At 36.4% G+C, this 15,090-nt stretch overlaps 2 protein-coding genes across 3 annotated transcripts; both read right to left on the bottom strand.

Annotated features, from left to right (window-relative positions):
• Nucleotides 1-1,584: 1,584 nt before the first annotated feature.
• alkbh8 (alkB homolog 8, tRNA methyltransferase) lies at nt 1,585-7,882 on the bottom strand. Of its 2 annotated transcripts, none has more exons than XM_057340525.1 (11): nt 7,726-7,882; nt 6,989-7,223; nt 5,536-5,667; nt 5,323-5,418; nt 4,906-5,010; nt 4,759-4,829; nt 3,347-3,453; nt 2,963-3,114; nt 2,602-2,858; nt 2,293-2,442; nt 1,585-2,201 (listed from the first exon to the last, which is right to left on the bottom strand). In XM_057340525.1, exons 1-11 carry the CDS (start codon nt 7,855-7,857, stop codon nt 1,635-1,637), a joined length of 2,004 nt encoding a protein of 667 aa, XP_057196508.1. In that variant the 5' UTR covers nt 7,858-7,882; the 3' UTR covers nt 1,585-1,634. The 2 variants fall into 2 exon arrangements, with proteins under 2 accessions (XP_057196508.1, XP_057196509.1); XM_057340526.1 differs by having other exon boundaries at nt 2,963-3,102.
• A 1,118-nt stretch (nt 7,883-9,000) lies between these two features.
• Nucleotides 9,001-14,332, bottom strand: fbl (fibrillarin). Its single transcript, XM_057340527.1, has 9 exons — nt 14,187-14,332; nt 13,333-13,446; nt 12,724-12,864; nt 11,253-11,347; nt 10,998-11,168; nt 10,222-10,354; nt 10,029-10,141; nt 9,704-9,849; nt 9,001-9,599 (listed from the first exon to the last, which is right to left on the bottom strand). Exons 1-9 carry the CDS (start codon nt 14,194-14,196, stop codon nt 9,575-9,577), a joined length of 948 nt encoding a protein of 315 aa, XP_057196510.1. The 5' UTR covers nt 14,197-14,332; the 3' UTR covers nt 9,001-9,574.
• Nucleotides 14,333-15,090: the final 758 nt, after the last annotated feature.

The following is a 15,090-nucleotide window of genomic DNA, read 5'->3' as shown; positions in this document are numbered from 1 at the left end:
CAGTTTTTCTAAGATCGCGGTTTTCCGGCAAGCTTTGAATGGCCATTTGGCAGATTTTTTTAACGCAAATCTGGCAACTCTGGGATCTTCCCCGCTAAACTAATGTAAACGTAGTCGCTGCTACATCGTTGATAGCGCTCTGAAAAGGCAAATAGAACATTAAAAGAGGAAAAAGGCACATGTTAAAGTGTGGTGTAATCATCTGTGGGTTACGATCAGTCAAAGATCGTTGAAACATTGTCATGAAAATGATCGGCATAACGGCTAAACGGTAAATAAGCATCACATACACCTTGAGCTACACGTGCGTGTTAACTTCTGATCTGCTGTTATATCATTTAAAGCGATTTGGAAAATGAATGATGTTTTTACTGAAGTAACTATAGTTGAAGTATTCCTCTTGAAATAAAAACAATAGAACCCTGCCCAAAATACAACATAAAATGTAATGGATTTAATGGTTATAAATGGGAATTGTACTATGGATACTATGTTGTCTACTTGTATGTGATGGATTCTATTGATGGGATGGTAAATCCTATTGGAATAAAACCCAAAACACACTACAAAGAGGAATTTAATTTAAAAATCTCATTCTAATTAAAAAATTCATTGTTTTTTTTCAGCAGGGATGGTATTTGCATTAAAACCACAGTATCCACAAATTTACCATTTTCTAAATATAGGAACCATACTCCAATTAATAATCTTTAGTAAAACCACAGCAACTAAACATACCATAGTTTCATTATATTCATTATTATACTAGCTATAGTTTATGTTTGTAGTTAAATTATGGTAATAAGTCCAACAAACACATGGCTTCTACACTTTACTATTTACAAGAACCTTACTACTTACTGGTAAATTGCTGCTAAAACTGGTAAAGGGAATATACAAAATAAAAGAACACTGCTCATAAATACATATAGGCCTAGGGGGCTAATGAGGATAATAGGCTAAATGATCATACAGGATTATATCTAAACTAAACATATGTGTGCTAAACATATAAAGCTCTTAAAGGAGTTGCTCACTGCAAAATTTGCCCCCATTGACTTTCCATAGTAGGAATAAAAACTACTATGGAAAGTCAATGGGGGCAAATTTTGAAGTGAACTACTCCTTTAATACCACTGATTCTGTGAGCTACTCGGTGTATTCAGTAGGTTGCTTCAGAGGCACAAGGTATACGACAATAAAACAATGCACAACTGACATAAAGGAAATTTACTTTTAATACTTGAGTACTTTTAAAAGCACGTACTTCTGTACTTTTACTCAAGTAAGAATCTGTCTTTACAACTTTTACTTGTAGTGGAGTAATATTTGACCAGTAGTATCTGTACTTTCACTCAAGTAAGGAAGTTGTGTACTTCGTCCACCTCTGATATGAAGTTATATAACAAATTTAGATTTTTGTATTGCTCATATACATTATCATTCATTTTAATGTGAAAATGTCAATACTTAAAACTAGCAAAGATGCATCATTATTGTCATTAAGAATTTATAAAGTTTTTAAAACCCTTATACAGTCTGTCTATTAATAACTTACTTGCATGACTTAAAATACATTCCAAATTGATAATAATTGTTCTTTATTTTATAATATTTACTCATAATAAAATACTTTATTTTTCCATTGCAATATCAATTTTTGAAGAAGTATCATTCGTTTTTTCCAGCTCCACACACCAGTTACCCTGATCGTGGTAGCTCCTGAGCACTTTTACACCCGACACACACAGTTCCTCCAGCTCACCCTGCTGGAACACATGATAATAACGGTGAAATACAGTCCCCTGGCTTGTTTGCTCCACAGGGACCTCTGTACTACAACTCGCAGCCTCTTTGTTTTTGTCCTTATTACCCTTTAAGTGCCATGGCACCAGGAGATCTTGGGAAAGGAAAGTTGTGCGATTCGTATGGACGTGTATTCTGCGTGCTGTAACATCCCCAGAACCGTCCTCTGTGTTTCTAATGTCTGAACTAATGTGCTCCTCCTGTTGGTTAGTGTTATTTTCTTCAGTTGTCTTCATGCATGATGTAGGCACAGCATTTTCTTTGTACTTGTTTTCTTTTAGATATTTAGATTTTTGTTTGTTGTATTCCTGCTCCATGGCCCAAACATAGATCAGTGCTCTTCCTCCCACTTTTAACAGCCGGATCAACTCTCTAATAGCAGACTGTCTTCTCTCCTAAAAAAACAGAAAAGGCTAATTGAATGGGGTTCATATGTGGCCAATGGTTGTTCTGTATTAGAATATTTCGCAACATAAGTATGATCACCTTTGTAGAAAAATGGTGAATGACCGCAATAGAGATGCAGGCATCGCAGCAGCCACTGTGTAGGGGAACAGACAGAGCATCTGACACAAATGCCTCATAACCTTGCTCGACGCAGATCTGCACCAGATTAGCACTGCGGTCACAGCCCACCTACAGATAGAGAGATGAGAGAAATCTGAGGAGCTTTGAACGCTTCAGAGAAAATAAAAATCATCACAGTATTTGAAAACTGTTGACTCCACCCTAAAGACAAATCCGCAACTTTCTGGAAAAGTCTGTTGTGATGTACTGTGTTATTATTGGACTCACCGCCATCACCTCAGGGTTGATCCCAAGGTATTTGCCATTGCCGCATCCAATATCCACCAGAATTGCACCAGGTGGCAGGGACAGCAGGAAGTCTCGCACCTGGGGCCATGGTGAATGTCGTGTGCTGCTGAAGTGAGAAGAAATCTCTTCGTAGACCTGGTGAACATACTGTGCTTCCAAACAGCATGCGTCAGCTTCAACAACAGGCATTGTGGGTGGGGCGGGTGGCTGCTGGCTATCACATACAGATGGATAGACTACAACAGAAAACAATTTCTTGTAAACGTGCATCTTGAATACATCCATAGTTCTTCTGATGTTAAACTCATAAAGCATAAAAGCAAGTAGTAAATGGACTCACCACAGTTACATGGTGTATGCCGAATTTTTCTGAAGGTTAGTGATGTCCTGGTGCCACGGCGATTCAGGGTCAGATTACTCAAATCAGAAGTCAAGAACCCTGACCCTCCATCCTCTGAAACCGGCACCACATCAAATTTCCTAGGAGTTATGCTAACATGAAACATTCAAATGTCATTTAATCTTCACTTATGTTACAATCCTACAACATTTAATAGAAAGGAGGATTTATTTTTGTGACAAAATATTTAAGTAACAAATCATAGCTATTGCTATGTTGCATCTCATCTATCTGTTTCAGCACCCTACAAAAACTATATGCAGCAAAGCATTTGATGGAATCTTTTGTATGATTTAAGATTTTATTTATTCTCCTTTTTCTCACCCGTGAGTCCACAGATAGCGGCTCTCTCCTTTCATCACCAGTAGACTGCGTTCTGGCAGTACCACAGAGACAGAGCGCCCATCGGGGTGTTTAAAGTCCATAACTGTCTAAAAGAAGGTGGAGAGGTGACATATGATTAGATGTTGAACAGAGATATTGGTTAAGTTCATTTACCGTCCTTATCTTTGTTTCACAAAAGGAAAAAAATCAAGATAGATGCTAACAAGAACTATCAATAATCAATATTTGATTAATATTATATTATAAAATAATAAATCTTCTTCTGCTTCTTGCTATGATTCATGTTAAATTAATAACCCTATGTAACTCAGGGAAGTATTTATGTAAATTTATATTCCTTTATACTATAGCTTACTTCAAATTTGTATCTTCATAATATTACATTATTCATAAAATAATGCATCATTTTATCTCTACTCTTACTTTTTCATTTTAATGTCTTGATATTTTCCTATTGTTATATGTTTGTTTTTCAATACAGGTCTTCTGTGGCAAAACACAGATTCATGTTAAACTAACCCATTGATCAAAATTATGAAAAATAAGCATTAATAAGGAACAACTAGGCAAACATAAGCAAATAAGCATGTATAAGACAGTAGAGGTAAACAGACCATTACACCGAATCTGACATTTCTGTAACCAGGCCATTATATGTATAAAAATGCATAAATATTATCTTTAAATATTATATTAAATACTAATATTAAATACATTGTATTACTAGACAATGTGTCCTGCATATTAAACTAAGCGCAAATTTAAAATGTAAAACATGAATAAAAACAACCTAGAACACTGAAAAACAGCACTCTTTATCAATGTATCTTACCATGAAATATAATGGGTTAAAATGTTTTTATTCAATATGTTATTTACGCTTCAATTATCCATAATATTTTAGATCAATTACACATTTGTAGTGGTGTCTTCCCAGGTTTTTACTCTGCTACCTGTAGTGCTACACTAACATATCCTTTGCATTGCGGCTATATTTCATGTATTTGTTCATTCAATGCTATAAATACAGTCCTGTTACTTTCAGTTCAGTTAAAAATGCACCTATCTTCCATTTAAAAATCATGTAATAAAGTAAAATAGTTCCCAGAGTTTGCCCACTACACATTTTGAATAGTAAAATATGTGTGTTATTAGATTCAGTGTGTTAGCCATTCAGTGGAATGACCCAAACAGAAAAATTTGGGAGAGCACAGGGAACGGGATCAGGACGTGTCTTGGACTGGACTTGGACCCAGATCTCATGAGCCAACAACTCATGTCATGTCAGGAGCAGCTACCCTCTGCACCACTGCTATATTACATGGACTCTCTCATATTTTAAAAATAACTTTTCAGTTTTTTAATCCAAAGAGTGCTTCACTCATTCATACCTTTGCTCCAAGACTCAAAGAGAGGATAGGGTCCTCAAATGCTGAGTGAGTGTCCACATGGGGTGGAATTCCTGTAACAAACAATAACATTTACATCTATAACAGACATTCATTTCCCTTTAGCTTTATAAATACATCATGCACTACCTTGTCCACTTCGGTATTGGTTTACAGTGAGCTGGTCTGGGAGGACACTTATGTGGCCGTCAGTCAAACATCTTTGAAGTAAAGCGTCACATTCCACCGGCAGACCTGAAATGACAGATGTCTATTCAATTGTTTATAGATTACAGTTATTTAGCAACATAAAGAACATAAACCACCAGTTTGCTCTTTTTTTTGGTCAGGGATTTTAATAATCCACTAAATTGTCCCATACAATTAATGATAAAACCATTGATATCTCAAAACTGTTGCACTTGGTTGAAATCATCTTTTTTTGCCTTGGAAAGATAAAAGGGGCAAAAAGAATTATTTGGAAAAATGTAAAATTTACTTAATAATTTAACTCAAGAAAATATCCATACACCCCTTCATGATTTTTTTTAAACATTTTTAACTTACCACCAGGCAATGGCTTGTCCTTGTCAACGTTATTATTATCGTAGCGAAATTCGTATCCATAATGCTTCACTCTTCTGTGTTTTAAAGCTTTATGCACTAAAACACAAAAACAAAACTATAAGAAAATGCAACTGAATGTTACTAATACTGCGTTCAATAAATATATTCTTATAGAAAATCTCCAAATATATAAGAATACCAAATATCTCTAACCTGTGATATCATCAGTATCCAACGTCCAATCAACAGCCTTTAGCAATTGTAGCTCCTCCTCTACAGACACAAAATCCTCCAAAACAGATAGTCCAGGGGGCAAAGCACAAGACACAGTCCTGTCACTGTCCACTGACAAAATAATGAAAACATTAGACACACTTTAGTCTCGGTCCCCAAACAAGGCTGTAGGTTGGGGCCCTTCAGGGGCCTGTTTCAATAAGGAGGTTCAACCAACACCGAGTTAAAATGTGAACTCTGAGTTGATTTACTCAGAGAATCGCAACTCTGAGTTTTCGGTTTCAGAACAGGTGATTTCAATTAGTTCAATCCACTCTGAGTAAGTTCACTCTAGGTTATGCGCGTGCACCATTGATTTAAAAAGCCATCATCAATTGAGCGAAGATAGCACGATTCACCATGGCAACAGCACCAAAAAAGCAACATGGCGGCAGAAAGCACATGAGAGTGAGGCACACTTTCCGCTCGATTTACTGATGTCCTGAAAATTACTTAAGTTTAAATTAATAAATTGATACCAATAAACAAATAAATTAATCATTAAATGAATGAAACAACAGAAATAATAAAAAAAACGTATGTTCTCACTCGCCATGAGTGCTCTAGTTACGCAAGTAAGACGTCATGGTGTATAGGACACCTGTAGGGCGTCAGACTCTCGTGCAAAGTTAGACTGATCGCCGGTTCGAATCCTGCTCTGAACAGATTTCACTTGGAATGGCTGCATGTCAAATTTACTTGTTTATTACCTTTTCGCTTCATTTCTGCATGTATGTCTGTATTTATTCATTTCTTTATTCATGCACTTTATTTATGTGTAAGGATGGATGAGATATATTTTGATACATCTAATTCACTGTAAAGAAAAACGGTACAGTTTTAATAAAAATGCACAGGGAAATGACAAAATTCCACTCGGTGCTCTCCTGAAATCAAAGTACATTCCAATGAATTAATGCAGCCTCTTCATGAATCCTCTATAAAAGCACATATGACATACAGTATAAGTCACTGAGATGGTCTCTGTGTAATCAAAATGTGTGCCATGAATGACTGTATTAATGAATGAATGGATGAGTTACACCACTTGCGCTTTAAAAGGGGGAGGAGATCGAAATAAACTCTGGGTTTACCAAAGAAAACCTGCTCCCGACCAGGTTAGGTTCACAGAGTAAGTTACTATGGTTACTGACTCTGAGTATAAGATACCTCTCCTTTAGAAACGGGCTTGAGTTACCCCGCTTTCTCAGGTTTGACATACCTCACATTCTGAAACGGAAAACCCAGAGTTTCCCTCATTTCAGGGTTAATATACTCAGAGTTTCCACTAAACCTCCTTTCTGAAACGGGCCCCAGATCAATTCCCACAGTAAATAATCCCAGACAATAAATAACACAATAGTTTGAAAAAGAACATACAGGTCCAACGTACCTCTCTCAACATAGCTGAAATAAAGTGTGACACTTTGATCCGAATACATCAGTGATCGTCCGCTGAGAAGTGTGAAAGCATTCTGGCTTGCTTGAGTTGATGAATATGTCACAAATGCATATGGTTTAGTAGGGGGTGTGAGAAGCGACTCGACGTTACCTCCCTCTTTAAGAACCTCCAGCAGCGACTCCCTGCTCACTCCATTTCCCAAACCCCCATTAAAGACCACCAGATGCTGCAAGAGATATATAACAGACATTTATAAGCATGATTACCTTTATGAGACATTCATACATAGCTATGAACTTCATATTTTTCATCATTTGACAAAAACAGGTACAAGGGTGACCTGATGACTACAGGAATGCTTTTATCTTATGGCCAATGGTTCTTAAAGTTTGTGTTGGTTTGTTTTTCTATTTAATAGTAATTTAATAATTTTGTATTTAATACGATATTACTGGTGTCAACTGGTTATCACCCTTTACCTAATTTTGTTGCATTATTTTGAAAGTGGACTTCTAGAAGCAAACTGATTATATCTATTTTACTGAAAAACAAATCAAAGATAAGTTTAAGTTGTTGATTTTATTTGCAACGTGTCAATGTTCTTAGTGAACTTTATAACTTTAGTATAACCTAAATACATGCACACCAGAAACAATCATGAAGTGACAGTGCAATTCATCTGTGGGTGATGCAACATCCCGCTTCTTTAAAATACGCTGAACAGGTACCTTTGTGGGACGCGATACTGTACTTATGCCCTCATGTTTGAGTAATGTGTGACTGGCTTTAAATTGCCTACGAAGCCATTTTTTCTCCTCTTTAGTTCTTCTGACATTTGTGCTGTCCATCCTGCTCTCCATTGTGCAACCGTTTATTTGGTCCCAGCGTGCGCAAAAACACAACATTGGTTCCTAGAACGGGTTTTACCATTGCATAACATTTTGACTTATGATTAAAGAGTCCCCTTTGTAGTCACCTCCCGTTCGAAAGACAACCTGGAGAGAATTTCTATTTTAACATAAAAATTATATTTTAACATCATATGATAAATCTTTCGTGTGGACCCCCTTCCTAAAACACATATTCATCTATATACATTTTTGTATAGAATTTTTTTTGTAAGAAACATTTAAACTGTGTAAAATAAATAAGTGATATTGTATATATATATATATATATATATATATATATATATAACTGGCTAAAATAAGAATAATGTTGGATGTATAAATCTGTAAAAAATCGATTCAAAATGTATTTATTTGTACTGTAGCAATTTTCATTACATCTTTGCAAAGACTACTTAACATAGCCCAGTAAGTGAAATAACGGAACTGTAGTGAGGAAAAACGATAAGATAAAAAATAAGCAATTCTGCAAAGTATGCATGTAGCAAGAAAGCAGAGATAAACACTTATAAATATGAACAAATCATAACTCATGATTGTTCAACATTACCATTTGCCTAATAAGTCTCTCACATATTTATTTTTTATGTTTTGTTAGCTGTGCCTTGTCACTTTTTTAACCTGTATGTGCACTAGCGGAAGCTTCTGTCACTAAGACAAATTCCTTGTGGGTCCAAGCACACTTGGCAATAAAGCCCTTTCTGATTCTAAATGAAACGGTAATGTTCAGTAAACTTAAAATGTTTGCCGTTTCTTTTTATTTCTCACGATATTTTCTGCAGACCCCCTAGAATCGTCCGGTAAACTTAATTTTGAGTGAGCAAGCTACCAAACATTTTCATTACAGAACCCACAGACAGGTTTAATCTACCTCATTTGTTATTTACCACAACAGCCAAATGACTTAACCGACCGTTTCCTCCCCACATTATCAAACAATACACTAAAGTCTCAACACGTCTATGTTGCCTCACCCTTCGCTGTACTTTTTTTCTTACTGTGCAACCAAATGTTTTCTTTTTTGTAAAATACAAGTTAAAGTCTTCACAAATGCAAACTTTGTAAATGTTCCACAGATATTGGCATGCCAGTCAAGTCGTTTAAAATGTTTACTATAAAATACTCAAACAAAACGGCAACAAACGTAAATTTCCACAAATTACATTTTCATTTGACAAACAGTATTCTTACAATGCAATAAGAACCTTTTGTCTGATTAACATTTGGGGAAGCCACAAATCATAACTTGTTCAACATTAACCATTACAAAATGTCATGTTTTACTTAACACCTAGACTTGAAAGTAAACCGCTTACATATTCTAGGCTTCATAGTTTTGAGTTGCTTAACATTAAGAACATTTTTCAATTTAATTAGCATAACACATCTAGTATTCAATTGTTGAAGGCCAAAAACAATATTCCCCTCTCAGTACAGTATATTGACAGAGGACTTTCAAACAAAAAAGAAAAAGCTGGTAGCAGAGCTGCTCTTCATAATTGCTCTTGTATCAATCCAATACAGCTGGTGGCTTTTCCAGCCGAAACAATTCAATGGGTCATTTACATAGAGTTTGTGTTGTTGCGTCTCCAAATGGTGGCGCCACCTAGTGGCAGAAGTTGAATAAAGGAGGACGTGAAGAATAATGGAAGATTTTCAGCATGACCCCTCATTTCTTCTGTTTTGGTGGAGGTCTGAAAAAACAATACCATGAGGGATATTTTTGAAAATTTCTAAAACTATAAAACATATAGGCAAATATAACTTAACCTAAACAAAGTAACCTATCAGGACTTACCTGTAGATTCCTACAACAACCGCATGATCTCTCTCATATGGCTCGAGTGTCAACTGTTCCTGAGGCTTCATGTTCTCTGAGCTCATCTTCTTAACCTCTGAAGCAAACACTGCCTCTGGAGCAGCTGTAGAATCAATGCAGTTTGCCTGAGGAAGGAATTTAGGGGGGAAAAAAATTGTAACTAAACATTGGCTAACCAAGGTTCCAAGACATGCCACAATAACCTCAAAACATTCAAGTCATAAATGCACAAACAATTACAAATTGCAACTAAGCTTGTAAACTAACCCGTTTTGTTTTAGAAAGCAATTTATAGTCATCTTACTTTGATGGAAATGACAAAATGGCCTCCATTCTTCAAGAAGTTGTGTGCATTGAGGGCAACGATTCTTGTTTGGTCAGGCTGAGCAACATCAGCAAAGATGACATCCACCATACCTTAAGGAGCAGAGCTGTGATTTAATATCCAATCCATTTATTTATTAAATGATAAACACGCTCACATCAAGAGAACTTACCAACAAGCATGCGGTACTTGTGTGGGTGTCTTGCATCTTCAATGATGGGAATAATGTTGGTTCTCTTTTTGGCCACATTTAACAAGTCTCTGCCTGATCTGTGGGAGAATTCTACAGCATACACCAATCCATCCTATAAAGAAATACATTTGTCAAGACACAATGTACACAAAAACAAATTTGAAGATTTCACTGCAAATTATAGCCATTTTTAATTTCGACATACTGTGCCGCCCAAACACAAAACAAACTGTGCAAAGGTTTTTACACATTTACAAGCCATTATGGACCCACAAACAATTAAACATGAAGAATTGTTATTAAATGTGCTAAAACTCTATGGCCCAGTTTCACAGACACAGCTTAGCTCAAGCCTCAGTTGAATTAAGATATTTATGGCGCTTTTATAAAAATGCCTTAGAAGAGTACATTTCTGGTGTGCATCTTGAGACAAAACAATGGCACTGATATATTTTTAAGGGGATGTGCAATGGTGTTTCATGCAATCTGACTTATTTACAATGTTAAACGTGCCATCTTCTCATGCTTAACATGGTCAACTTGTCAAAAACGAGTTGAACATATGACTTAGTATTTCTGTGCTCGATACACTGTGACTAACATGAGATATGCAGAAACTGTCTGAGTTGCGGCCACTTTAAGATATTACAGGGCAAGTTATATCCAGTTAAAACAGGTCAATCATTCATTCAATCTGGGACTAGCCTTAAGCCTTGTCTGTGAAACCGGGCCTATAACTCTACAAATAAACTTACCGGTCCAACAATATCAGAAACGTGGGATACAGTAGTTCCTGATGCAGCTCCGAGGTACATGACCTTTGCTCCAGGTTTGATGTGGATCTGGTCTATACCTCCTAATATAGCTGCAGCCAGCTTCGACCGGAAAGGATTCCATGCTCTGTACTCAATCTTCGTTTCCCCTTCCTTGAAAAACGCATGCATTACATAATTATAGCTCTTTCTAGAAATAATACCCAAACAAAAATGTTACGGTCATAATAAGCTCACCTCAACACTGATTCTTTTCTCTCCATACACAGACTCCCCAATCACCATGTTCTTGGTAACCAAAGCATCCTCTTTACCGCGACAGATGAACACACCTGCGATATTTTAATGGAATTTAATTTAACACGTTCATGCAACATGTAAAATCCAGAATTTAGCCTTCGCAAATTCTGATTTTGTAAATGTGGTGTATTAAGTGTTTATATTAACTCCAAAATTTGTAGTAATGACAATGTTACAGAGAGAGTAACTACGATCGGCCATGATCCTTCTTTGTGAAAAAGAAAGTAAACTTTTAATAATTAGTTCAGTACAGAAAGGAATAGCAGTCCATCAGTGTCTTAAACTTTTTTTGTGTTAAATACAACAAACACAGTTCAGCTGTTGCTTGACAACTTCATTGCTGAAAACGTCTTTTCTTTTAAATGTCACTGCAAATGCTGCTCTCTGAAGGTGCACTGATCACATCACAGGGACGCAAAGCATATCTGGCTATCTTGCTCATACATGTAATATGTCAATAAGCATTTCATTCCGCCTTAAAACACCACTTTTTTCACAGATGATCCGTATGGATCGTGCTCTACGGTTCGGAACGCATTTGACCTGCGGATTAACTAAGTTTATTCATCAGATAGTTTTAGCATGCACGCGCTGTCTCTCTCCATTATCTGGATGAGTACGATATTAAAGAGCATTCTCGCGTATATCTTAACTTAAACTGTAAAGCATGTTATTCACAGATTAACTAAGTTTATTCATTGTAGAGTCAAATAATAATACTCTAATTGCATGTTTATATCATATTTATTTGTTAAACATTGTCATACATATTGTATGCATACCGTATGACATAGCCTAGAACATAATGTTAAATAATCTGTTTCTTCAGGATACTTTCACACCTTCATTGTTATAAAATTCTTTAACCCCTTATATTAGCGCCCCTATTTTTGAGCATTTTGTTGATTGCAAACAGTTATTAAAGTTATTATTATTATTATAATATACAATAATAAACTATAAGCATTTACATTAGCTGATCCGAAAAATGATCCAATCCGTGGCCCAAAATCCGTAAAATGATCCAAACCGTGAGTTTTGTGATCCATTGCACCACTATCCGTCTGTAAATCGTACATGAATGAATCCAACAATATAGTGTCTGTACTGGTATAGTTGTGATGTGAACTCCACTATTCTCCATTTACAATGATTTTGAAAAGTGATAACTTAGTTATCGTTTATCGTTATACTGCGAACATACATTAAAGCTGGGTATATATCTCTCTGTTTACCATTACAATAATTAAAAAGCTACTTTTTCATATTACGATTTCTACTACGTCAGGTTTGTTAGTCAGACAAAACGCCAGTCAGTCACAGGGGCACATAATATCGGCGTTATGATTGGTCAGATCGCCAGTCAATCAAACTGCTTGCGAAGGATCAATTACAACAAAGATCTCACCTTCATGTCTGTGGGGCTCTACTGTCACTCGAATGCCCCCTCTGAAGCCTCCGCCACCTCGTCCTCCACGACCCCTCGGCATGCCACGGCCACCTCGCCCACGGAACCCACCTTCACCACCAGGGGATCTGAACCCTCCACCTTTACCAAACAGCAAAGATGTGTTTAACGTCTAGTTTAAATTATTTAGTTTCACATTGTCCAGCACACAGTTTATGGTCATCCAAAACTGAAAAATCTGTCATCATTTAGTCAACCTAAGGTTGTTTCAAACCTGTATAAATTTCTTTGACAACCATTTAAGTCTTCCTACTATGGTAGTCAATGATGTACCAGAACTGAAAATTACTAGCATTCTTCCAAATATCTTTATCCGTGTTCATCGGAACGAAGTCATTTATACAGGTATGAAATTACATAAGGGTGAGTAAATGATGACAGAATTTTCATTTATGGGTGAACTATCCCTTTAACATTGGTTAACACAGCAAGAGTATTTCATTCCATGGGGAAATTCTTTACGGCTGCATTATTATTTGAAGAAAAGACTTTAGATAAGATGTGTTAGAAAATTCGAGTATTAAAACTGAAGACAGAAATCTTGCTTACCACCACCTCTGCCTCCTCTAAATCCTCCCCTTCCACCTCTGTCTCCTCCAAACCCTCCCCTTCCGCCTCGGTCTCCACCAAATCCTCCTCTGCCTCCCCCTCTTGGGCTGAATCCTGACAAAAAGAAACAAACATTGTTTCTTTAAATTGAGAAGAGTGAAAACATTTTAAAACATCATATGGAACAGTACAATTAGATATTACACGCTTAAACCAATTCAAACATAACCTCAACAGCCGGTGTCCAGAAATACGTATATTTTAATTCATTAGTACATTCGAGTTTAATATATTGGTTACACGTTATCCGCAGTAAACTAAAACATGGAACGTTACCAGCTTGTTGACATTAACTTAACACGGTGGAACAGACGACTCCATTACCCAAACCCATGTGTTCCCCCAAAAATGTATGTAAACTTAACCATTAAAAGCCTTTTATATTTTTCAAACGAAGCATAACCAAATATATTAACAGAATAATGAATATTATTTATTATGAGAATCTAAGTATATAAACCAAACGAGTTTTATCAAACACGAACGGTCTTATCGTTGAAAGCCATGTGGGAGCCTCAGACCCGCGTGCGCAAAACCCTCGATTGTACGCGCATGCTACTCACAAGTAAAGTTAATCACTACGTAATTTCTTCCCCTTAAATTCACGGTTAAATATAAATAAACAGGTTGGCAACACTGTCGTGACATTTATTGGAAGTCAAATTCGTATATTAAAACTTAGCGCGCGCGGCTAACTGGTTGGCATGCAAAGCTAACGTTACATTAATAACAGTTTGTTTAATCACGCGATGCTACATAGTGACTCTAATTTTAAATGCATGCAAGTCACCTACCTGGTTTCATTTTAGCCTTTTAAATATGGCAAATCCTCTCTTTGACTATTTAAACAACTGCGGCCGATAAAGTTCAACCGTTTTTCTTCTGGTCTTGCGGAGCAAGAAGATCAGATGGCCACATGTGCGTCAAACGTGCTTTCCCATAATGCATTGCAAAAAGTGGCGCTTGCTCGTTTTACCGACATCTAGCGGAGGAATACGCAACTACAATCAAAAAGCACCGAACAAACCCACCCCTTTTTCTTCTGTGCAATGTCCATGAATATCTTATTAACGGGAATTATATGGTCATTATAAGGAATATTTGTTCCTCATTCATGAATCACGCGGAGAACGATTTTTTGTTAAGTCGTTCTGACGTAAATTTTCGGATTCATGAAAGTGTTCGTATTTTCAAAATGTAGTTGGTACGAAATAAATGTACACCTGCTTCCTATCACGTGTGAATGGTGCGTAAAACATTCAAACGTTCTGTATTCTTTTAGACAAACTGTGCACTGTGTATCATGATGATATTTCACGAGTTTCTTTACCCTTCTTGTTTCATTTTTTACTCTTTAACTTTGGGTAAAACTCGGAGCTCTTCACTGTACCTTTTTACACAGCCGTCCAATCACAGTAGAGGAGAGGCGAGGCGAGGCGGGACAAGCACTACATTGACCAACCATCATACTTGTACAACACAACAATAGAGAAGTTAATATTATTATTTTTGTCATTTGAATGTATTGGTACTGTTTTATGAGGTGTACTTTCTGTGAATGTAAAGAAAGGGGTATAATACTGTACATTCACAATGAGTTTAAAAAGAAAGATACATTACTTGACTTATAAGTGGACTTAATTCTTTAAAAGGAGACTGTATGCAAGAGCGACATCGTCATCCTCCTCCTCAGCTGGA

This window comes from Triplophysa rosa, linkage group LG8, assembly GCF_024868665.1.
Source record: "Triplophysa rosa linkage group LG8, Trosa_1v2, whole genome shotgun sequence".
Classification (NCBI taxonomy): domain Eukaryota; kingdom Metazoa; phylum Chordata; class Actinopteri; order Cypriniformes; family Nemacheilidae; genus Triplophysa; species Triplophysa rosa.
The sequence above is the reverse complement of the archived record's forward strand: the minus strand, read 5'-3'. Positions and strand labels throughout refer to the sequence as shown.

Excerpts from the sequence above, each read along its gene's own strand:
- fbl (XM_057340527.1), bottom strand. Across the intron at positions 12,865-13,332 it reads TAGAGGAGGCAGAGGTGGTG|GTGGAGGGTTCAGATCCCCT; the intron begins GTAAGCAAGATT and ends TGTTTGGTAAAG. Across the intron at positions 11,348-12,723 it reads AGAGCCCCACAGACATGAAG|GTGTGTTCATCTGTCGCGGT; the intron begins GTGAGATCTTTG and ends AAAATATCGCAG.
- alkbh8 (XM_057340525.1), bottom strand. The coding sequence starts at position 7,857 with ATGGAGAGCAGGATGGACAGCACAAATGTCAGAAGAACTAAAGAGGAG. Across the intron at positions 5,668-6,988 it reads TTTCAGCTATGTTGAGAGAG|TGGACAGTGACAGGACTGTG; the intron begins GTACGTTGGACC and ends TTATTTTGTCAG. Across the intron at positions 3,454-4,758 it reads CTTTGAGTCTTGGAGCAAAG|ACAGTTATGGACTTTAAACA; the intron begins GTATGAATGAGT and ends ACCTTCTTTTAG.